The sequence below is a fragment of the Setaria italica genome, chromosome II, assembly GCF_000263155.2.
Source record: "Setaria italica strain Yugu1 chromosome II, Setaria_italica_v2.0, whole genome shotgun sequence".
In the NCBI taxonomy this organism is placed as follows: domain Eukaryota; kingdom Viridiplantae; phylum Streptophyta; class Magnoliopsida; order Poales; family Poaceae; genus Setaria; species Setaria italica.
This window is the reverse complement of record NC_028451.1, coordinates 38,002,146-38,027,086: the sequence shown is the minus strand read 5'-3', so window position 1 is coordinate 38,027,086 and position 24,941 is coordinate 38,002,146. Positions and strand designations below refer to the sequence as shown.

At 47.9% G+C, this 24,941-nt stretch overlaps 2 protein-coding genes across 2 annotated transcripts in view; one reads left to right on the top strand and one right to left on the bottom strand.

The window, feature by feature from the left end:
* Positions 1 to 1,455: 1,455 nt before the first annotated feature.
* On the bottom strand, positions 1,456 to 4,413 carry LOC101759003 (mediator of RNA polymerase II transcription subunit 10b). Its single transcript, XM_004957375.2, has 5 exons — positions 4,083 to 4,413; positions 3,873 to 3,953; positions 3,677 to 3,779; positions 2,592 to 2,681; positions 1,456 to 1,723 (listed from the first exon to the last, which is right to left on the bottom strand). The coding sequence occupies exons 1-5, from the start codon at positions 4,301 to 4,303 to the stop codon at positions 1,652 to 1,654; spliced, it is 567 nt and encodes a 188-aa protein (XP_004957432.1). The 5' UTR covers positions 4,304 to 4,413; the 3' UTR covers positions 1,456 to 1,651.
* A 1,711-nt stretch (positions 4,414 to 6,124) lies between these two features.
* The window catches only part of LOC101770500 (cytochrome P450 78A9), a 21,083-nt gene continuing 2,266 nt past the window's right edge, over positions 6,125 to 24,941 (top strand). Inside the window, exons 1-3 of the mRNA XM_014804648.2 lie at positions 6,125 to 6,405; positions 12,565 to 12,815; positions 14,250 to 14,332. Coding sequence (XP_014660134.2) covers positions 6,125 to 6,405; positions 12,565 to 12,815; positions 14,250 to 14,332 — 615 coding nt within the window. The remainder of the gene's footprint in view (positions 6,406 to 12,564; positions 12,816 to 14,249; positions 14,333 to 24,941) is intronic.

Genomic DNA, 24,941 nt, shown 5'->3' with positions numbered 1-24,941 from the left:
TCCTAATCCGGTGACAAATGGAGCCACTTGTACAGCCTGTTGATCGAGTGAAAGGTTTGTGGCGTCATCAGATGTACACGTGGCCGCCTTATCACTTACTTCAGTGGCATGGTATTATACCTTGGTAGAGCTACCATGTATAGAAGACCAAATTATTGTTCAGATGATGCTCCACACATTCCCATCAGAGCCTTAAACACGCAATTAGTTTGACTAGCCCATGAAGAGTCAATTGGCAATAGGTGTCGACGCCAAACAGGTTACAGAGCACACAAGAAAAGAGCACATGGTATGGTACGGCTATGCAGAAACTGTACATACAGTAATTCAGAAGCTGTTTGGAATCCAGGGAGTATTACGCAACAATTTAGCAAGGCATCAAACAGTTGCTACAAAATGTCCTCATTCAGAAGTGGAAACAATTACATCTTCGACTTGGTTAGTGATGAATAGTTACTTACTAATTTTTGACATACGGCCCTAAAGTTTATTGGCCAGGAATTGTTCATTAGTTAAAAGCTCCAGCACCTTAGAGTTCGGAACAATCAAGTCAGAGTAGTAGAACAATCTTATTAGAAGAAGAAAGAAAAGAGAAGAAAATGATCTCAGCTATCCATATTCGGATGTACTCTGAATATCTTTCAGAGCAAACCAATAGCCAGGTCATACGGTTGCTCACGAGTCATTCATACGTCTTAAAGATCCTCTGCATCTTTGATAAGTTTATATATAGATTATATATATTCGCCGAAGATGTCCATATCAAGCTTACTTCAGCCAAACAGTGACAATTATAAATTTTGCAAGTGGTGGATCAGTCTCGTACACACAATATCATATTCTTTTTCCCTCCCAAGTTTCTTAAGTCATTCAATGGCAGCTTACCATCATATCATCTAGCTTAAGTTTTTGTTTTGGTGATACGTTGAAGAGTAACGAAGATGATAAGTTATGAGAAGATAACTCTGCAACCTAAATGCCAAATAAACCATGATACAGTATGCAAGCCAAGTTGACGAAAAACAAAACTTCAAAAGGGAAATCAACCCCCTATCTAAGCATAATGCCAACCACTTTTTCGTTACGTTATTCAGGAGAGAAAAATTCAAACAAGCACCAAAAGGAAATCAACCCTATGCAGTTTATAGGGCATAGACTACATCACAGAATGAATCTAGGGGCAGCCGCCAACTGGATTAGCATGTGAATGGAGTACAAAGCAGTACCCATAGGTCCATGAAGAAATGAACTGAAAACATTATTCTATTGTCAATCACATTATATTGTGAGACTAAGAAAGTATGAGGCACACCCCAACCCTAGATGGTAGTTAAAGCTTAAAAACCTTGAGAGAAACAAAAATAGGGCAAAACATAGCTAATGCACTGTCCTGTTTCACAATTTCTTGGGCTAGCTGAGCACCTAATGAGCTAGCTATGATAATGCAGCAGCATGTAATTGATTTCAGTTATTGGTTAAGTTGAATATATTGAGCCACACATGTTATGAAAATATGTACAGATTCACTGATCAATCATATGAAGGGTGAGTGCATAGAAAGACATGCATGTTTCTGGTTAACAAAGCCATTCCCAAAGGCCCAAACTAAACAAGCAACAACAAACTTGCCCTCTGTAGCTGTATCCTGCTCTCAGTGCTCAGCTTTCACTTTGACATCTCCATTAGGCAAACTGCTCTGGGACTGAGCCAACCGCTTTGCCTCCTGCATAAAAATGGGAAATTACAAAATTAATGCAATAACTGAGGCACATTTGCACACGTTACCACTACCAATGTTTGAGAAAACTCTGCCCAAATTTTTTCTGGAAACCGTAGCAAGCAGCAGGATTTTGTGAAACCTACATATTTCTCACAGAAACCAATCATTTTTCACCGTTCTTATATTACAAATTGCTAAATAACAGCTCTGTACCACCTGTCTGGCTGAGTTAGGAGTTTGCGAACATTTCACGATAAAGAAAAAGCTCTACCTGGACAGGAACTGTGCAGTACTAGCCAGAACTTGGCACAGGCAGCTCATTACAAATAAGATGCAGAGAAAATCAAGAACAGTTGATAGTGCTAACCTAATCTTAAAGCTGTACAGTTCAAAAGGAATTATGCCCCTTAGTTGTCTCTTGAATATCTAACAACACTATTCTAGAAGGTGCCCAGTCCTCGTAGTTGGTGTGCCTAGGCACTAGGAACAACCTTGCTGCCTAGCCTGCTTACACCAAAAACTAGCCATGAATAAGCGCTAGGTATCACCTAGCCTATCCATACTATCAATCATTTGAACTCACAGGGAACAAGCCTGAACATGTAAATTTACAAAATAGAAGTTAAATACAAAGAGAATTTTGGCGTCCGTAAACTTAAACAATAAGCATCAACAACAGCTTTTAAATAGGTATATAGTTAAAGGTGTATGTATTGGTTCATCTCATCCTTTAATTAAACTAGAACTGTGGTTTTCTTAACACTGGGCTAAAATCTTATTATTAGGCTCAAGGGCTCAACAATCAGTAAAGTACATGATGGCTTGGGATGCCATATGAATATCAGATAAGGACAACAGTGTTTCCACTTACAGCAGCAGAAGTAGCACGTATCTCCCTGTATTGTTCTACATCCTCGGGGAAAGCTTGTTCAAGCTCTTCAAGGAGATGCTTCCGTAGGCTCTGAAACAAACCAACTTACAATGAAGCAAATTCGTATTGTTTTAATAACATGCGGTATAAACTGCTGATTAATTAAAGATAATGCAGTGTTCACATAAAACAGCACCCATTCGATCACCGACTCCGAGAATGAGAAGTTTTATGATCAATTTTTATAACTGCTTGTAATAACACTGATAACCATAAGGTTAAACAACCAAAGACTTGCAGCCTTATGTCCCTTGCACAGATGATACACTAAGTGTTGCATAAGAATTTCCATCTAACTGTTCCAACTTCCAAATAGGCACTCGGAAATCCAAATCATAAACTTATGAAACAAGATAGCTCAGCACTAGCTATCTGCATGAGCAGTACTACAGAAAACTTCAGTGCTTGTTTCACCTAAATTTAATTAGAGAGATTATAGAAATTGTGAAAAAAGGCTGGTAAAACTGTAAAAAGTGATAATGGCTATTAACAACTGACAGGGTTTCTTTTTCTCTTGGAGGGGAGGCAGATGGCAGACTGTAAACCGTAACAAATTTCAGCAGGGCAAAAAAGGTGGTTCTAATGTCAATCTACAGATAAGATAAAGGAGGTCCTGTGCTGCTTAAATCTAAGACAGATACACATAACCACATTCCCTTCACTCTGCACAAACCATGGTATCTTCTTATATCAAAAGCAAGTAAGCAACATAAACTTGATTCCACAAAGAGGGAAAAAAACACTCTGGGAGTTCTAGTGATGTACATTACAACAAACCATGGTATCGAATGGTCTAATCTTCCTTGTCTTGATACAAGTTCTAAACTCGTCATATAAGTCGCATGCATTGTGAAAGTCAGACAGCAAGATCAGCCACTGTGTACCTTTAATTCCTAGTGCACAATTGTATAAGTCGCATGCCAATGGGCATCTAGCATTCTAATTCTACCAAGTAGCTGAAAAGCTCGCATATGACTATTTTAACAGATTTCTGCAACAATTGAGGGGATACAATGCAACCATACCTTGAAAGCGTCAGTCTTGCCCTTGGTGATCTGGTTCTTGGCGATGCAGCTATTGAGCACGTCCCTTGTAAACTCGTCAGGATTCTTCCCGTCGTCAATCAAACTAACAGAACACAAACCACTTAGAACCATAGTACAATTCGAGCAAAATCGGGTCGGAAGGTGGGTGGAGAAGATGTGAAATCAAGGAGCTCACTTGACGACCTCCATGGGCACCTGGATGTTGCACCCCTCCGCGAGCTTCTGCATCGTGTCAAGCTCCGCCACGAGCGCGTTCCTGAGCCACGGCGCGCAAGAACAGTAATCAGCAACGCAAACCCTAAGAATTTCACGGCCACACAGAAGCACACCCCCAAAGCCTTCCATGACGAAACGGAACCTAATTGGGTGATGTCGGACAACTCACAGGCGCTGGAGAAGGGGGAGCTGGGAGGCGGAGTTGAAGGAGGAGACGGTGAGGTTGAGCTGGTGGAGCAGGCCCAGCGTCTTCTGGATCGAGCTCGTCACCTGCGCCAGGTTCTGCTTCGACGCGTCCTCGGGCCGCTCCCCGCCGGCGGTCCCCGACGCTTGGACGCCGTTCCCTGCCGCCGCGGCAGCCGCGGAAGGGTTCGGGGCGGCGTTGTCCATGGCGTAGTCGGAGGAAAGGGGAAGGACTGGGTCACTGGGAGGAGTCGGTCGGGGTTCGGGGAGGACGACGAGAGGCGTCCCGTCGAAAAGGACGGGCCGAGCCGCCAATGACCAGATCATTTTTCTCCCCCGAAAAGATGGCCATGACGAGTTGCCTCATGGGCTTTATTTTTTTTCGAGGAAAGCCTAATGGGCTTGATAGTAAGTTTTACGTTGTTTACCCGTAGAACGTCAAATGGTCGATTGGGCCCTGTGCTTAGCTTCCAGCCTTCTGCCTTCCCTTCGTGCTGTCTTCTCTCTCCTCTTCTTGTCTGCCTCGACCTGCAAACACATATTGTGCAACGTGGCCTTTCAAAGTTTGGGCCCAACGTTGCTGGGCTCATCGGGGCCGACCAAAGGCCATCGTCTGTGTTGTTGTCTCATAAAAAAAGTATCATCCCATGTCTAAAAAGGCCAAGGAAAAAGGAACAAAAACTGAGCAACTACTACGATCATCATCATCATACCACATCACTTCCGCTTCCACGGACACAAGGAAGCGAGGAACAGGGGAGAGCTAAGGTAGACACTGCCGGCTTTTTTTTTTTCGACAAGCCTAAACAGAAACCAACATACACAACGAACATTACAACACAAAGCTCGGAACCAACCCACCACCCAAAACAAGAAGAAACTACGAGCTTGCCGGAGCGGAAAACCACGTGAAGTTCAATCCTAACAAGGGACGAGCCACCACCTAAGCTTGAAGACGAGAGAGCACAAAAGAGAGAGCGACCAGTACCAGTGAAGAAAAGCATACTGCCACCACTCGACGACCAAAATTGCTACGACCAAGCGATAAATATCCTGCACATAGAAAATAAGAGACCACCGAAACCAACCAAAGTGCCCATGTCAAATGGTGAGAACAGCACCAAGAAGTCCTTAGGATGATACCTTTAAGGACACAACACACAATACGCCGCCATCGCCCGTCTGGTCACCCAAGGATACAAGATCAAGGTCACCACAATACCTCCAACGAGGTAAACGACATCCGAGAACGTCACCATTGTGTGCTCTAGCCAAAGGCAGGCAAGGCTTTTGTCTAAGACCTAAAGACCCTCCTAGATTCCGAATACCATGGACAACAGGAACAGAGCTAGAATCAACCAATCAAGCAAATGTAGTTGTGGAGGGAAGAAGAAGGAACACTAGCCACTGTAGGTCCGTAGCAACACTATCGACAGGCATGGCATCAATGACCGACAAAGAAGCGCAACTCCTATGACCCACGCCGAAGCAATCACGAGATGGGCACACAGCCCCAAGACCAAGACCAAGAATGGTGCTAGTGCCGGTGAGGAGAAAATCCCACGGAGGACACGGGAGCTGACGATGAGTAAAGATCACCTTAGGAATGACCAAACGATGGCGAGGGTGGAGGCAGGAGGTAGGGCTGCAGCAAGCAACAGAATGCGACAAAACGGTGGTCCCAGGTCACGGCTACTGGCAACACGGAGGGAAGCCCCCACGACTCAAAGGGCGGATTTGCCCGGAGATCGGCTGGAGGTTGGGCGGTAGCAGCGGCAAAAGGCGGCAATGGCAACCTCGAATGACAACCACCAAGGATGGAGGGGGATGGGGCAGCGGGGTGACTAGACGACGACGGTAACCATCGAGCTGTCCCCGTCCCACACCCAAGAAACACAGGGGGCGGGACCGGAGCACCCAGGCGGCCTCAAAGGCGGATAACATAGGTGGTGGGAGAGCAACACTTATGACTCGATACCCCCCGAATATAGGCTAAGGAACGATGAATTTGCCCTATAATGGCTGGCGATGACTCTTGCCGACGACGGAAATCGCAAAAAGGACGATCTTGGAACTAAGGCAAGAAAAAAATACAGAGAAGAGGAGGAGCACAGTAACAACTTTTCAGCCCTGTGCGCTTGCCGGCTGGTGGCAACGGCGGCACCGCTGGAGCTGGGGTTCGGGAGGGTGGTGGCGGCGGCGGCGACAGGCTTTCGCCCCGAGTCGCCCGAGGAAGGTGACGTGGCGGACCTGAGATCTTCTCCCAGACACTGCCGGCTGATCTGCGAATCTGAGCTCAACAAACCCAGGTGAGGCCCATGCAACGCTACACCGCATCCGGCATGTGCATACAGTGTGCACGTCCCCTTCGTGTCATCAACAAGCGCTAGAACGGATAGATAAGATAACGAGATCACCGGGCGCGGCCTAATCAGTGTGCCGGTCTGCCGGAGCCTGCCTCGCCTCAGCACACGTCCATCACTCCCCATCCCTCGGTTGATGGCCTGCTGGCTGCTGGACGCATCGCTGCGTGCGAACTGGTCACCAGCAAATCAATCACGATTCCCCATGCCCACTTCGTACAGTCTCGTACAGGCTGTACCACAGGCGCCGCGTCGCGTCATCGGCAACCGGCCCAAATTAGGCGTGTCCATCGGACGCGGACGGACTCGCAACCTTATTGCGTGCGCGACGCCCGTGTGTTGCCGATCGACGACGGCGTGCTCGTCGTACGTGCGCGTACCGACGAAACAGTTCTGTTCAGTGCAGGGCACACCTACTCTTATTAGCGTGGTCCGCCGTGGCATGGGCAGCTTGATCTTGATGCCGGCCATGGGAGGCCCCCATGACACTGTGCGCTGCACCGAACTGGGTGGTGTGCTGCACGCACCTAACGAGAACGACAAGCCCCGGCCGATTCGCGAGGGTAGCTAGCTCCAAGGAGATAGACTAACCAGCGAGCCCGGCGAAAATAACGCAATTTAAGGCGACATCCTTTTTACCCCGGATGGATGGATAGTGCAATCGCATTACGTGGCACCGCGTCGTCCGGCCAGGAGGGCAGCGGCGATCGTCGTCGATCGAGCGAGCGCGCTCTCGCGGCGCCACTACTTTTTCTCTCCGCCCCGGCGCCCCGAGATGCTCGATCGCCGGCCGGCGCACCGAGACGATCCCCGGCGTCGACCCGCGGCCCAATCGTCTCTCAGACGCGCGCGCACCACCCGCCCGCGTGGCTCAATAATTTTACCCACCGTGCCGCGGTCACGTCCGTCGCCACCGCCTCGAATATCGCGGAATCTATCTATCTGCTCGATCGAGGCCGGCCGGCCGGGGAGGGGATGCACCGATCGTTGTTTTACAGCGGCCGCGTCGCCGTCGGCCCCGGGCCACTTGGGCGCACGACGCCGTGGCCCGACCCGATCGGCCAGATGCCTGCCTGGCTCTCCATCCCGCTGCCGCCTATCTGTGTGTGGAAGGCACGCTACTGCATGAGGAAGTGAAGGGGCACTAGCTAGGATCGATCAGGAGCTGATTGGTCATTGTGCGCGAGAACGAGGGATCGGAGCGCTTGCCGGTGCGGGAGAGGACAAGAGTCAAGTGAAGGGGACAACATCAGGTGCGCAAGTAGCTTGACCGAGGTGGATGGTGTTACATCGGGTTCCATCCATTCTGACCCAATAGTGGACTCGTCGTATTGTAGATTTGTAACTCGGTCGAAATGGGTAGAAGATTCCCCATTTCGTGTGGGGGTTAAAAGAGGATAGCAAATGGCTGGCCCGGAGTAAACGGCGTCGCTGTCGGAGATAATTTTGGCATCGATCCGATGGAGAAATTACCGCAAGAGTCTACTAAGCTACAGTGAACGTGCACACTCGCCAAGTCGCCAGTGGCACGGATGCAATCTCAAAACCAGAAGGTTTTTTCCCTCCCGCGTCGCCATTCCGTTGGTCTCGGCGAATCGCTCTCGCCGTGTCGCGACGCGAGCGTACCGCAGCAACGGGGCTCGGAACAGCCTTGTCCTGGCCATGTCGACGGCCATCAAGTTGATGGGTGGGTAGGGCCAGCGATTAGTTAGATATGCTGTGCGGCACTGTCACGAGCTCAACGGATGTGACGCGAGCACTGGCCACCTGTCCAGTGTGTTGTCAGCGTCCTCGGCTGATGCTGGACCACTCACTCGGCTGTCTCCTGCGCGACACCGGTGTGACGTCAGACTAAACTCTGGTTCTCGTCCTATTTCTATTTGTCCCGCTGGTTTTTATTCCCTATCCTCCAGCCTACATATTTCAGCCTTAATTAGAGCCAGACTCATTGCGTAGAACCCTATAGGTTTTGTACATTGGATTTCTTAATTTTATCTTGTTCCTTCTCATGGTTCATGCTCTCTTGTTTGCTAGCCTTGACCACATTAATACATCATTAGAAGTAATATAAGTAGCATGTCAATTTCGTGAATGTCATCCTGTATAGAAGAAAATGCATGCTATTTATATGCACTATAGGTTGTATGGGTAAATAGTCATTTATAGAAAGATAGTAATACCGAGTTTTGAAGAGCTTACATTTTTTTCTTTTAACTGACCTTTTATATCTTTATGTACCAACACTCCTATATATTCTTAAAGAGTTGAATACTCTTATCCAACTACAATTGTTTGGTAGAATTTATATTTTAAAATATGAAGCGTCCCATCTATAACGCAACCGAGTGCTTTAGGACCTAATGAGAAGTGATGCTCAAATTTGATCTAGCTTTGTACTAACAAAAATCTAGTGTTATTTGAGACTCCGACACTTGAATATTCATTTCAGTCTACCGGCAGTACTTTAGTTAGAAAGAAAGCTGCTGCTGTAACCTCAACATAAGCTACCTATAGCTTTAGTACAAATTACCATGACTATAGCTAAGTTTTAAATAAAATTTAGGTAAGGGGTGATCATCAAGCGTGAATCTTGACACACATCTGGGGCACTAAAAATCAGGCGCTGAGAGGCCAAGAGACACTCGTCGAGTGCTTTAAGGTCCTTAAAAAAAAAAAGGCCATTCCACATTCCATCATGCTTTGATGATCCTGGACCTGAAACTTGTTGCTGACATAAGAATGCACAACTGCACAAGGATTAGCCGAAAACTTACGTATCTGTAGAGCATAACCGCTCACAGCTCATTGGTGCAATAATGGGTATCTATCCAAAACTTAGAACTCATTTGTTTATGAGTACATGAGTAGTAGTCTGATCTAATAATAGAGAAGTTTTCCAACAATAGAAGCAATCAGTGAGCTAGCATGGTTTGTCCTCCAACCAAAATACAAGAATAGAAAGAGTACATCTAGGGCAGAATCTTGAGTTGGTCACTACCTCTATATACAAAAGTAGATCTGTTTTGATCCATATCCAAGCCTTGGAAGTTCTCTTCTACCATCTACTCATGGCCGTTACTTAGTTTATAAAATAATCCCTTCAACAACGTATTGTTTTTAAAGTAGCAATGGTCACTAAGTTGACCTATGGCAGTCGTTTTCAAGCTAGTTTATTAAACAAAGTAGTTTATTTGAAGTCATTTTCAAACTAGTTTATTAAGTCATTATCAACTAGTTTAAGAAATATATATGGATCCAGACGTTAACTAATAATCATCCAACAGAATCAATTGAAACTTTATCTAAAAAATTAGAATCAATGAAAGAACAAGGTAGCCTTTGGCGTCTAGAAGAGCTGAAAGAGGCCGTGTCCTAATGGATGAAATTATCTTCATCCCACAATTAAAATTGAAATATTAGGATGAAATTATCTTCATCCCACAATTAAAATTGAAATACCTCATCTAAGCACCAGCATATATGTTCTATTTCTTCTTTTATGGGCAAATGACATATCTGCATAGGTATCATCACATAATAACTTTATCTGAAATTTCTATTACATATTTTACAGAATATATCAGGAACATGTTAAATTTGTAATATTTTTAAAATCCAGGTGAACATCTAGTTGTATTATTTTCTTGTGACCAATAATCTAAAAGTTAATAATTTATAGTTACTAAAAACATAATTTCAATGATTAAATCACCAACTGTCAACTATCTAGAAATTCATATTAATAATGTTTGTGGAATACAAGGATATGGAAGTTAAGGCTTCTGAGTGATGTAGAATTGCTAGCTCCCTTCGGCTTTAGGGAAAGTACATTGCTATACCTCAGCAGTTTTATAGGTCGTCTCATGCAGTGTCATTATGATTTTTGCTGATGTGGAGTAGGGAGGGTTAGGAAAGAGAAAGAGATCATTGTTTCGCGAAACAACCGACTCATAGGCTAGATTTTAGTACTATAAGATAACTACTCCACCATTGTACGAGTTATGGTTGCCATGCAATTCATAATATTTTTTTCTATCCACCATAGATTACGTGTCAATGCATGAGACTGCCTTAGGGCAAGTAATCTTGAGACGACCTAACAAACAATTTGCACAATATGTTGTCTTTTTAAATTGTCTCATAGTAATTCTATTTTCTTTTTACTATAAGATAACTGTATAGATTGTTTCTTAAGTCGTCTCAAAATTACATGTCAATGCATGAGACTACTTATTAGATAACACCAATGTACTATAGATTGTTTGTTAAGTCGTCTCAAAATTACGTGTCAATGCATAAGACTACTTATTAGATAACACCAATGTACTATAGATTGTTTGTTAAGTCGTCTCAAAATTACGTGTTAATGTATGGAACCGCTTATTAGATAACACCAATGTACTTGCAGCGTGACGTAGAATTGATTGTTCCTTCGGTTATTTTACTATAGGTCCGGGGACAAAAGCTCTAGTACGATCCATTAAAAGAAGGAATAAGGTTAATTGTTTTAACTGCTCCAACTATAAAAGGACGAACCGAAAGAATAGTTGCAACTTGCAAGGAACGGATAAAAACGGAATACAAGTCTACAAGTAAATGCATCACTTGATCTCGATGCAATGACGGTGACAGACTATTTCCAAAAAACTGGAAGCAGTAGTGTGACCGGAAGACGATTTCTAAAAAAAAATGCTAGTACACTGCTGGGAATCTAGCTTAAGTCCCAAACCCCCTGTTGGCGCTAAAAGTCAGCCGATTGACTCTCAGCGTCGGACACACGACCCGGGAGAATCTGCTTAGCTCCTGTTCGGATAATCGCCCTGGTGCAGTTCGCGCTGCGTGCCAGCCAATCTGACTTGTTGATTGGCAAGGAGAAAACGTGTCAGATCCCAGGGGCTACGATCGGCTAAGGTTCCGATCTCGAGGAAGCTTATCAGCGAATCGGCCGATTTGCTATAACAAGGTAATCGGCTATGGTACAGCCGACAACTAGGTAACGTTTGTGAAGAAAACTACCAGAGTAAACTAGACAACGCTACAAGAGCAACACTTGAAATAGATCTAATCGGCTATGCAAAAGTGATAGATAAGCAATAAAGATAAATAAGCCGAAAGCTCTAATTTCAAGCTGGATAACTGGTGATAAAACTAGAACGACAGGTAAAACCTACAATTCTAGTAAATATTGATAATTGGTGAATAAATCTAAACGAAACGACAACGATGCGCCCGAAGTTAAAGCTTAGATATTACTCGATAAACGGAACTTACAGAATCGGCCGGAGATCGTGTCGATGCAGTCCTGCCAACCCGTACGAACTCGTGAAAGAAGAAAAGTATTGGCGAAGTCGCCGACTTGAAAGTAAAGTATGAGGAAATAGTAGATTGTTGTATTGATTTGATGTTGTTTACATATCTCTAAAGATGGCTATTTATAGCCTGTTACAACCGATTTCTTAACCGACTAGGATTCTATCTCTAATTTTAAACGAAAACAAATATTTACAAGTACAACTCGTATCGGAGTTGGTTGTTGCGCTCCTGCGGGCCAATCCCCCTTTTATCTTCTCTTTGCAATTCACTTTAAGCCCACATTGACCCAATTGCGCCAGCCTCTCAGTCAGCCAATTTCTACCAACTCCGTTTGCCAAAATACTGCAGCGCCAATCGGCCGATCTCCAACTGTAACACTAATCGGCCGATTCCCAATCGTGATCTTTTTTGACTTGCCGCATCAGCTAATCATTTTCCCTTTTTTGACGCTGATCCCATACGTGTCAAAATCTGGCGTCAACACATGCCCCCCAGTTTCGGAGTAAAACATAATCTTTACTTCGAAATTCCTTTCAACTTCCCTTCCAAAACAAACGCATTAAAAATATCTTTCCGTTTCGCGGTCTTCTGCCTGATTATTGCAATCTTTTCGAAACGGGCGCTTGAGACAACCACTCCCCCAAAAATCGCGTCGATGGCGCGGTAAAAATCCCGCCTTTACCCCTTCTCGGACCGTCCTTAAATATCAGCACGTCCCGCACTTCTTTTTCACAAGCCCACATCTTCCTTTTTTGGCGCACTGGTTTCCTTCTTCCTCCGGCGCTCCTTTAGCTTCCAATCTCCTCCGACGACGACCCTTTTCATCCACATTCCACTCCACCTCCCCAACGGCAACACCATCCGGAACTTCACCAACATTAGAGACCCCGGCGACGGCTCCAGCGGCGGCAGTTCCAGCGGCAGCGGTAGCAGCTCCAGCGGCGGCAGCAGGAGCTTCATCGGCGATAGAGGTCCCACCAACGGCTTCAGCACCTGTAGCTCCGCCAGCAATTCCGCCAACCATGATGAGCTTCATCCCGGAGGTACTTACTGAAACTTTTCTTTTTTACTTTTCACCGCCAAGGCATCTATTTTAAATCCGTTCTTATTTCTTCCTTTTTTTACCTTTTTTAGGCGGTTAGGCACCATATTACCATTCACCTTACCGAAACCCCGATCTCATCTGTCTTGGCCCTATGGGAAATCCAGATCCAACTGATCTAATCAACTTGGAAACCCATAGAATTCCATTTAAGCAGTCAACCATGGACTTAGACCATTGGTCAGGCACTTTTAGATCATGGCCGAATGAAACCCCTGGTTTGGAAATAGTGGTATCAAAGGATAGCCACCTCTAAAAGAGTTCAATGGGATGAGCGAAAAATCGGCCAGTGTATCGACTTGTCCTTATCCCAGATGGAAAGGAACGAGCCCTCAGTGATAGGAGCTTCCTATTTTTAGTCCGACGCTCTCAACGCGTTTCTCTTCGGACATGGGCCCATGACTCCCACTTTGGCCGATGTCGTAATGTTGACCGGTCTTGACATCTCTTCTCCTGAAGACCCCTTTCCGCTACTTGGTCAAGCCGACCCATCGGCTAGAAACAAAAGGAATCGGCGGGTGGAAAGGGTTCACTAAGAGCAACAAGAGGACCGAGACAGTTGCAGAGATGGAGCATGCGGCCTTCTTGATGATGTGGCTGGAGAAACACCTCTTCTATGGGAGGGCAGCTGATCCATCTTCCAACACGCAAGCTCTGGCTGAAGCACTATCGATAAGAGCTTCTGTCCCTCTCGGAAAACATCTGCTAGGATCGGCCTATCATATGCTGCATCAGATCGGCGTCAAGTTATCCAAGGGAGAGCTGATTGGAAATCCAGGTGGCCCCTGGTGGTTCATCAACCTATGGCTCAATCTGTACATGAGCAAGATCTCACAACAGCGGGTGGAGCACATGACTTTTCCCAACATCGAATCGGCGGAAAATCCCACCGTACGACGTCGGCGTACTTCCTTCGGCGAAGCAGCATCGGCTTTCTCCGGTTGCCAGTACTCTACCACCAAGGTAGCCGAATACTTTAGATGCTTCTACAACGGCTTCAGTGAGGAAACAACTAGCTGGTTCCCGTATCAGAGATTGGAACCACTCTTCGAGCTCCACTCAACGACCAACACATTTGATGACGACCTCACAGATGAGCTGATCAAGCCAGGGATCCTACCGGCGAATTTCTTCTTGGGGAAGGACGCCCCTGCTTATGAATTTTATAATCCATCTGTCGCAGCACGACAATTCGGCTTGGGTCAACTACCGATTTATGCCTTCTTCGCCGGCCGTGCAAAATTCCGAGACGAGCTCACCAAAGGTCTCGATTACAGTCGGCTGTACGACCGGGTTCCAGACTCCAGCACCATAGACTTCACCAATTGGATAGTGGCCCCTTTTGCTATCCGACAGTTCAAGCTATGGTGGGCAGAATGGAAACAGCATCTCTTCTGCGCCTCCCCGGCGATATACTGCAACATCCTGGACCCCGACAACATTGATCCGAACGCAGAGGTATCACTCCTTCCTCAGCCGATTTTGATCCCCTTTTTGTCTTTTTATACCACTGACTCTTGTTTTTCCTTTCAGTTTGAGAGTTGAGCCCCCCCAAGACACAGCCGAAGCGGTCGACCGATAGAGGATCGTTATCCGTACATGGAGTTCCCCCTTATCGGCTACCATGCTCCCTCCATTGATGACATCACCGGCCGATTGAAGCAGGCGTCGAAGAAAATTATAAAGAAGACAAGCCGTCGAGTGCGCGCCCGCACGGAATCGGCCGATCCATCCGCGGCTGCATCGACGGAATCTTTGGTTGCACCGACTCTCCCGGTCATCGAGGAAAAGTTGACCCCCAAGCTGCTACAGAAGCCGGAGCGGCCGCCGCATCACTGTTGCTAGAAGCCATTCAGGTAATCTTGTTTTTAAGTCCTCTCGATTATTCTCCTAACGCTGACTCCTCCCCTATATCAGGCCGCGCAAATTGCCCCGGAGGCTCCACAACAATCGGTAACGCCCCAAGCAAAAACCGGAGTACCAGTACTTCCTCCCACTGAGGTACAAGGTCTCTTAACTCAATCCTTTAACATTTAAGCAATGACCTAACCACTTTTGATGTAGGTTATCAGTACGCTAATTATACCTTCCGGACAGCCATCGGCCAAAGAAGCTCCTCAAGAGGCCGGCCCGAGCAGGACGCCGATAATCGTCGAATCCTCCTCCTTCAATGAGCCAATCGTACCAGCTCCTGAACCGAGGGCAACGCTCCCGCAGGCGCAAATAGAGGAAATCTGCTTCAAAGAAGTAAGAAGTTTATTACCCGAATCGGCCGATTCGCTATCGCCGTCGGCTAACTTATTTTCCTTACATTTATTCTTTTGCAGGAACAGGACACTCCCAATAATAGCCTCTTTTTATTTGCAGTTGCGCTCTCTGATGACGAGGAGGTCGCCTCTCGTCAAGTTATCTTGAGCTCAGTCCCTGATGACGTCCGTGCCAAGCTCGAGAGCATACGGACCCTTCTCCAAGAAGACATCGGCCGATTGGTGGAGGATGCTTCGCCGATTCGGCAGCTCTTCAGTGACATGAGCGACCGAGTCCCAGAAGAGGCGGAAGAAGCCCTGGCGCCCGCCGCACACATTGAATTGATGCGGATCCCAGTGTTCAGGGCTCTGCGCCATATGGCCGATCGCGCCAAGCTGGCCAAAACTCGTGAGGAGGAAAACTCGTACAAGCACCGGGCCCAAGAGGTGCACCATTGGATCCATTTCCTTGAGAACTCTCGCTCTGGAATTGTTGGCACTATAGATCGCCTCAAGCGCCGAAGGGTGGAACTCGCCAAGGAAATGGAGCAGGTGGTTAAGGAGATAGCCATCGAAGAGCAGAAACTTCAAGATCTTCCCTCCGTCATCGCCGATCTGAAGCAGGAGAGGCAGCACTTAGCCCACGAGGCCCTCAGACTTCATCGCCATATGCCAGAAGTTTCGGGATTGGCGGATGACGACCAGCGGGTTTTAGACTCGGCCGATCAAATTAAGCGACGAGCGATTGCGGCCATTAATGCCCTTCTGGGATGAACTATAAAAGTACTGGCCGTTTTGTAAGAACATTAATATCCCTTGACCGTTTGATGCCCAAACTCAAACTTGACCCGTCCTTCGCGGTGGCCTTTCATTTATTACCTTTTTTACTCTGACGGGACATGTCTTACCAAACCTTCGCACTTTCTCTTCCTATAAGTACCAGCCCTGGTACTGCTTCCAAGGGTACACACCCAACTCATCCTTTCTCCCTCCGGTTGCTTTGTTCCATCAGGATACTTGCCGAGATGTCCTCTTCATTATCCTCCTTTTCTTCTCCTTCCGTCAACCAGGTACGAGATCTGTCTTTGTTTGTTCTTCTCCAGTCTGATCTTTTAACTAATCTGGCTTTAGGTGGTTATGTGTTAATCTTTTCCAGCCGAGACGCCTTAGCCCCGAACTCGAACGGGCGATCGAACTCATGCACTCCGACAAGCTGTTGTCGTAGGAAGACAAGGACTTGATCAGGGCACATCGTGAAGAACTTAGAGATCACATCCCTGCCGACGTTCAGTGGATGTAGGATCACATCGACGGCAACTGTTACAGGAGGCCGCCAGTCAACAGGAGCCACCTACTCCCTCATCCGGTCGCCCTTGAAGACACCGCGGCAGGAACATCTCGCCCAGTGCTGGATCGGAGCCACCCTCTTCCTCGCCAGGTTGAGGCGGAGGCCGCGATGAAAGATGTGGAAGAAAGAAGCACCCGCCTCCTGATAGAATTAGGTTGGATTGAGAGGGAACTCAAGAAGAAGCGCAATTGAGTATTTTTGTTCTAAGGGCGACTTGTACTGTGTCGGCCATGTACCTTATCGTCCGTACCGAATGATAAATCGGCCAACATGAACGATTACTTTTCTCCTCTAGGCGATTTCTTTCTCTGCATCGGCTATATGACTATCCAGGAACTAGCTGTTCTATCCTGTCATACTCCGCAACAATTTTATGCATTGACCCATATACTTGGATAATATCTTTTCAAGTACCTCCCGTTCAAGGCTCTAGTAAATTCTTCTCCTTCGATTGTCTCCAGAATGTATGCGTTTCCCGGAGCGCATCGGCCGATTCTATACGGCCCTTCCCAAGTGGGAGACCATTTACCAAACTTAGCATCTTTAGACCCAATCGGCAGCACCAACTTCCATACCAGATCCCCTTGGGAGAACTGCTTGACTTTGACCTTCGTGTCATACCACCTGGCTACCTTCTTCTTATTCTCTTCAATGCTGATCAAGGCTCTCAAACGTTGACCTGCCAAATCGTCAAGTTCCCTTTTCATGAGCGAGGGGTTGTCATCGGCCGCCAACTGATCCTGAAGCGATGTACATCTTGACCCCGTTCTCAATTCCCACGGCAATACTGCTTCGTGACCATACACCAGTTGATAAGGGGATATCTTTGTAGACCCATGGCAGGCCATCCTGTATGCACATAAAGCTTTGGTCAAACATAAGTGCCACTTTTTGGGCTGTTCCTCAATCTTCCTTTTGATCAACTTAATTATCCTCTTATTGGAAGATTCGGCCTGGCCATTAGCTTGAGTGTAATATGGAGAAGAATTTAGCAACTTGATCCCCGAAGTGAACATCGTCCCCTGATCGGTTGTGGTAGTTTGAGGGATGCCGAAGTGGTAGACAATATGGTCTCTCACAAAATCAACCATGGCGGCCGATGTCACAGCCTTTAATGGAATCGCCTCTACCCATTTGGTGAAATAGTCCATGGCTACTAAGATGAACTGATGCCCTTTACTTGATGGAGGATAAATTTGTCCGATGAGATCTATTCCCCAACCTCTGAACGGCCACGGCTTGATTATCGGGTTCATGGCCGATGCGGGCGCGCGCTGCATGTTTCCATATTTCTGACAGTCTTGACACCCTTTGTAATACTTGAAACAAACCTCAAGGATCATCGGCCAATAATATCCATTATTCCTAATCATCCACTTCATTTTATGAGCCAATTCGTGAGCTCCGCACACGCCTTCGTGGATTTCTCCCATCAGGATTTTCGCCTCCTCCGTCCCCAGGCACTTGAGCAGAACTCTATCAATCGTTCGGTAGAACAAGTCGTGTTCTAGTAATACATACTTTGTGGTTTGAAAACGCACTCGCCGATCCACATTCTTGGACGGATCCTTCAAATAATCGGCAATCTTTTTTCGTCAGTCGTCGGCCGCAAGTTCCAGAGTCATGGCGCCTTGAATCGGCCGGTACCCGGATGCGTGTTGGGCAAGGCTATTGGCCTCCTCATTATAGTTTCCGGGAATATGCTCAATAACCGCGGACTTGAATTCTTTCAAAAGTTGGAGGCAATCTTCGTAATAAATTCTCAAAACATCATCTTTGCACTCGGACCTTCCTGCCAATTGGTCCACGATGAGCATGGAATCCCAAAAACTTTCCACAGCGTCGGCCTTGATCTCTCTTAATAATTGGATCCCTTTTAGGACAGCCCGGTATTCCGCCTGGTTATTAGTAGCTGATGCTTCTATCGGCAAAGAGAAATCATAGCTTGCCCCCCGAGGCGATATGAGAACGATGCCGATTCCTGATCCGGCCCCACATGATGAACCATCAAAATATAGAGTCCCCGGAATCGGTTCCACGACAGCGACTTCTGGTCCGCAGTGCTGGGCGATGAAATCGGCCATGACTTGACCTCTGACGGCTTTTGCCGACTCATATCTTAGATCAAACTCTGACAAAGCTAAGATCCACTTTCCAATTCGCCCTTTCAAAATCGGCAACGACAGCATGTACTTTACTACGTCATCTTTGCATACGACTATGCACTCTGCCGATAACAGGTAGTGTCTGAGTTTGGTGCATGAGAAGTAAAGACACAGGCATAGTCGCTCTACCGGGGAGTATCTCGTTTCAGCGTCTAGAAGTATTCTGCTAACATAATATATCACCCGTTCCTTTCCTTCGAACTCATGTACCAGCGCCGATCCGATAGCTCGCTCATCGGCCGATAAGTATAGCTTGAACGGCTTGTCAGCCTGTGGTGGGAGCAACACGGGTGGCGAGACCAGGTATTGCTTGATGTCTTCCAATGGCTTGCGTTGTTCTTCTTCCCACACGAACTCTTGGTCGGGTTTCAACTTCAGTAATGGCGTGAAAGCTTGAATGCGCCCGGACAGGTTGGATATGAATCTTCTGATGAAATTGACTTTGCCGATTAAGGACTGCAACTCGGTTTTATTCTGTGGGCCACGACTTTATTGATAGCCGCTATTATTTTCCGGTTGACCTCTATCCCACGCTCACGAACCATAAACCCCAAAAACTGTCCGGTGGATACGTCGAAAGCACACTTGTTTGGGTTCATTTTCAACCCATGCCTCCTCGTTCATTCCAACACTTCCCGCAAATCGGCCAGATGTTCCTGGTGCCTTTTTGACTTGACCACGACGTCGTCGACGTAAATCTCCACTAGTACGCAGATAAGCTTGTGAAATATATAATTCATGACCCGTTGATATGTAGCGCCAGCGTTCTTCAACCCAAAGGTCATTACCACCCACTCGAACAAACCGAGGTGGCCTGGGCATCTGAAAGCCGTTTTCGAAATGTCTTCTTCGGCCATTAATATTTGATTGTACTCGACGTTTCCATCCATAAAACTAATGACTTTATGACCTGCGACGGCATCTATTAGCACATCAGCTGTCGCGTCGGATACCCGTCCATCGGCGTAGCCTGATTAAGGTTCCTGAAGTCAATGCACACGCGCAGCTTTCCATTTTTCTAGTATACGGGCACAATATTGGAGATCCACTTAGCATAATGGCACTGCCGAATAAATTTTGCTTCAATCAGTCTTGTAATCTCGGCCTTTATATCGGGTAGAATTTTAGGATTGCACCGTCATGCGGGTTGCTGATATGGCCGATATCCCAGCTTTATGGGCAACCGGTGTTCAACAACGGACCGGTCCGGACCAGGGATCTCATGATATTCCCAAGCAAAACAATCTTTAAATTCTTTCAATAAATTTGTCAATTTACATTTATATTCTGGATCCAAGTTAGCAATAATGTACGTCGGCCTTGGCTTGGCGCCATCACCTAAATCTATCATTTCTAATGAATTGGCCGACGTAAACCCGTGCCCCAGCTTCCCGTCTTCTCGAACGGATTGATCCATTTAATCTGAATCTTCAGAGCCGACTGCTCGGATCGGCTGTAGGTCAAAATCGGACACTTTTAGGAAATCGGTGTCCCAAGTCCTCCCGGATATGCACTTGACATGTTCACAGCTCCATTGTTGCGCGTCAGCCGCAGCAACGCTGTAGGCGGAATCGGCGGTGACTATTTCGATGTTGTCGCCGACTCATTGTACGAGGCATTGATGCATTGTAGACGGGACGCAACAATTTGCGTGTATCCAGTCGCGACCGAGTAACATATTGTAGGACCCTTTGCCATTAATAATAAAGAAAGTGGTGGGAAGGGTCTTACTGCCGACGGTGAGGTCGACACAAAGCGCGCCGCGGGCGGGAGACACGTTGCCTTCGAAGTCCTTGAGCATCATGTCCATCTTGGTCAGATCCTCGTCGCTTTTTCCCAACTTCCGGAACATGGCGTACGGCATGATGTTGACTGCAACGCCTCCATCCACTAGTAGCCTGGTGACAGGTCAGCCGTTGACATGTCCTTTGAGGAGCAGTGCCTTGAGGTGTTCCCGTTTTTCATCTTCGGGTTTCTCAAAAGTGGCTGTCATTGGCTCCAAAGCCAATTGCGCCATTTGTTCCTCTATCTCTGACGTGTCATATCGGTCAGCGGGAGCCATGAACTCCATCGGCAAGATAAAAACCATGTTGACATCAGTTGCCGATTCCTGGTTGTCGTCGCCTTCCCTGTCATTTCTTTTGGGGCGCCAAACCTAAGACCTATCGTTCTTCTTGTCTATCATCTGTCGTTGCTCTTCCTCCTGCTGTTCCCATTGGCGCAGACGTTGGATCCTTCGTTTTTGGGATTTGGTCAATCCATCAAGGCACCACCTGGGTTTCACTAGTTTGGCCGGCGGTCTGGCGCGCTCCCATTCTGGCTCCCGCCCTAAGGAATTTTCATCTGATACCCGAGCATCGGCCATCTCTTCTAGTCGATCGTGTGCGCTGACTCTGTCCCCTGGTCGGTCGTGCTGATCGGTGCTGCCCCCCGGCCTATCGTATCGCTCGCGTCTGTCTCCTGACCGATCATATCGGTCATTCCTGCCCCCAGCCGATCACGTACTGAAAGGCGCCGATCCTTTTGCTCGCGCTAGTTTCTGCTGATTGGCTTTGACCTTCTATCTCTGGAGCGAGACCTTCTGAACGGGCGGATATTGCGATATGGACTGTTGCATTCTGGGCAATTATCGGCCGATGGCAACCTGAGGTTATTTTCCCAACAATGGATGAAGAACGGGCATCGCCAATGATTTTCGTGTCATCGCATCATCTCTTCGCGAAATCTTGAACCTTCTTGTTGCCGCTGGTACTTGTTGAGCAAGAATTGGGAAGTGATGGCTCTGCATGGTCTTTTCGATCCTTCACCTTCATCATCCATCGATCTCTTCCCTTTGACGTCCTCGGGTGCAGCCTGATTCCTGGGGTCCACGACGCTGCTCTTTTTAGCCGATTCTGATGTCTGCACTTTGGTTTGAAGCGCGTTTCTTCCTGTATCAACCATGTTGGTGGGGAAAGAATGCTGATCAATCTTCATCAGCTTTGCTGGCTTTGTCGGGACCTCAAATTTGAGCCTGCCTTCCTCAATGCGCCCGAAGTTAAAGCTTAGATATTACTCGATAAACAGAACTTACAGAATCAGCCGGAGATCGTGTCGATGCAGCCCTGCCAACTCGTACGAACTCGTGAAAGAAGAAAAGTATTGGTGAAATCGCCGACTTGAAAGTAAAGTACGAGGAAATAGTAGATTGTTGTATTGATTTGACGTTATTTACAGATCTCTAAAGATGGCTATTTATAGCCTGTTACAACCGATTTCTTAACCGACTAGGATTCTATCTCTAATTTTAAACGAAAACGAATATTTACACGTACAACTCGTATCGGAGTTGGTTGTTGCGCTCCTGTGGGCCGATCCCCCTTTTATCTTCTCTTTGCAATTCACTTTAAGCCCACATTGGCCCAATTGCTCCAGCCTCTCAATCGGCCGATTTCTTCCAACTCCGTTTGCCAAAATACTGCAGCGCCAATCGGCCGATCTCCAACTGTAACACTAATCGGCCAATTCCCAATCGTGACCTTTTTCGACTTGCCGCATCGGCTAATCCTTTTCCCTTTTTTGACGCCGATCCCATACGTGTTAAAATCTGGCGTCAACACCCCCCTTTAGTACCGGTTGTGCAACCAGTATTCAGTACTGAAGGGGGTCCTTTAGTACTGAGTCAAATAACCGCTACTGAAGGGGTATTAAAAAATTAAAAAAAAAATCCGCCGACCGGAGCCTTGGCTGCACCCACCGCCGTCCGCCTGACCTTCGGAGCCTCGGCCGCACATTAGCTGAGCCTCGCACCGAAGAGAGAGAGAGAGCCGTCCTTCCGACTCATCACCGCTGGCCGCCCTTCCTTCTCATCCCCTTCGCCTTGCTTCCCCCGCGAACCCTGCCGGCCCCCTCGCCCGGCCGCCCGCCCTCGCGACGCACTCCGCTGGCCCCCTCGTGCCGCTGGCCACCCTTGCCCAGAGAGAGAGAAAGAGAAAGAGGTGAGGCGACGCACCTCGTCCTGCCGCGCCGCCACCCCTTAGATCCCGCTGCCCCCACCGCACCTCCACACTCTCCCACCGCGTCGGCCTGCAGATCCCGCTGCTCCACGCGCCATCACCTGCTACTGCTCCACGCGTTGTCGCCTGCCACTCCGCCTCTGTGCTCCTCCACCGCCGTGTTGTCGCCTCACCTCGCCCCACCGCTGCTCCTCACCGGCGTCGCAGTGAGGGGCGCGCGGAGGGGAGAGGGGAGGGGCATCCGTGAGGGGAGGGGTTGGGGCGTGCCTGGAAGAATGGGAGGAAGAGAAGCAAAGCCGCCGTGAGGGAGAAGGGAGAGAGGAAGGCCGTTCGAGAGAGGGAGGCGTACGGATAAGACGATGAGGAGTGGACGCGTCCGGTGGACTTCAATCCAGTGAAGTCCAAATTAGAACCGGGTGGAGGCTTCACCCGGTACTAAAGGTTGCACATTAGTACCGGGTAAAACCTCCACCCGGTACTAAAGGCTCTCAGTCACATTAGTACCGGGTCAAAATGCAATCGGTACTAAGTCTCGGGGCTGAGTACCAGTTGTGGTAGTAGCACTTGATCTCGACGTTTTAGTGAACGATTGGAACCATCAAAGCCGGATCCAACGGCCGATATCTCGCTGGCACTATGGCCCACATCGCCCTCCGAACCTTTTCCGCGCCGCCGCCGGCCGGCCGCCGTTTTTCCAGTATCCCAGCGACCAGGAGCTAGCCGGGACTCGAATGAACGCACCTACGCAACGGCCGACCTCGCCAACCCCTTTTCAGCATATACTAACTGGAAAGAACAAAGACTTGCCGTTGATTCACGCATGGCTTGGGCTCGTTAAAATTGTTGGAAATTCTACCTGATGTGTTGCTGCATAGACGTCCGACGGCCCGAGTGGTGTGTTTTTCAGGCAAAATCTAGGACGAGCCTGGCGCTAAGCTGTACCTGAACTGTTTAGTTTTGTGTGGCTGTGACGGGACAGGGCATATCGTTCAGTTATCATCGCCCTATTATTGCCACTGGTTGGGTGATGTAAAATGCTAGGAAAAGCTTGTGGACGCCCGAAGCTCCGACCCACACCACACCATGCTTGCTTCATTGCCTGCTCGATGCTGCATGTCATGTCAGGAATAGAAAAAACACAGTCTGCCGAGTAGATGCCTGAACTGATAAATCACTGCTCCACTGGAAGTCGCCATCCAGTCGCCCGAACGCGAGCAGTAGTGTTGTCCTTGGCACCTGAATAATGTACATGATTACCTCAGAGACTCATCACCCTTACGCGATGATCGCGCTCCATCTCCAGCACAAACTCAGACGACGGGTATCTCGAAACGGAACCGAGATGCACACATCTTTGATCATGTTTGAGCCACAAAGTGACGTGCAGGAAGCTCTCCAGAAGCACCGGGAATTGTTATTCTACCAGGGGATGCAAATCTTGCCACTCGGACAGGAAAGCGACGAGGAGTGCAAGTACGATAGGTGCTCGCTTGACATGGGTTTTATACTACACGCACTCGGCATTTTGCGTTGAGAGACTAGCTACTTACATGGTGACTTCCTGACAGTTGACAGGGAGATTATTTGCTCCATGCCTCCATCATGGATGGAAACTGCACACCTGAAGCTACTTGGTTGTTTAACCCATTTGGTTTATAAATTGGAACCAATATTTAACAACGACATGTTTGAGATGTTTGGGAGTAGATTATGCGTCGAGGCTTAGGACGTCACGGCGGCAGCACGCACCTGATCCGTGTCAAGGGTGCTTCTATGCACGCGGACGAAAATTCGGCCCCAATGCGTAGAACTTTCTATTGTCCTCCAAAGTTGGAGAAGTTCTTTTGTTCCTATCCAATATCGATGCTGTGTAGTTTCCAGCAATTGTTTAATTTCGAAATTTCTAGCGAGTGCTCTTGTGCGACGCAGGAGTTTCACCTGCAAATTCTTCATCGACTGAAGTCTACAGCTTCCACAGTTTACAGTTTCACCTGAAACTTGAATTTGAAACCACAGGAAAAAGATACACAATTTTGCAGGAAGAGGATCCGAGAGGATGGCGAGCAACGACATCATAGCCCAGATAGGCGCAGACGCTAGCGGCTAGCGCAGTCGTAGCGCCGCCCGGATCCCGCGCGAGGTGCGAGGCGCCCTGCGCATGCGTTGCAACCCTCCCCCTGGCCTCCGATCCACCGCGCGCGGTCACACGACCGGCGTGCGCCCCCCGCACCTCGCATACTCTATCTCGCGCCAGCTACCCGCCGCCGGCGCGGCGCGTCCGGCCGTGTGCATGGGCCATCACGTGGCCCACCA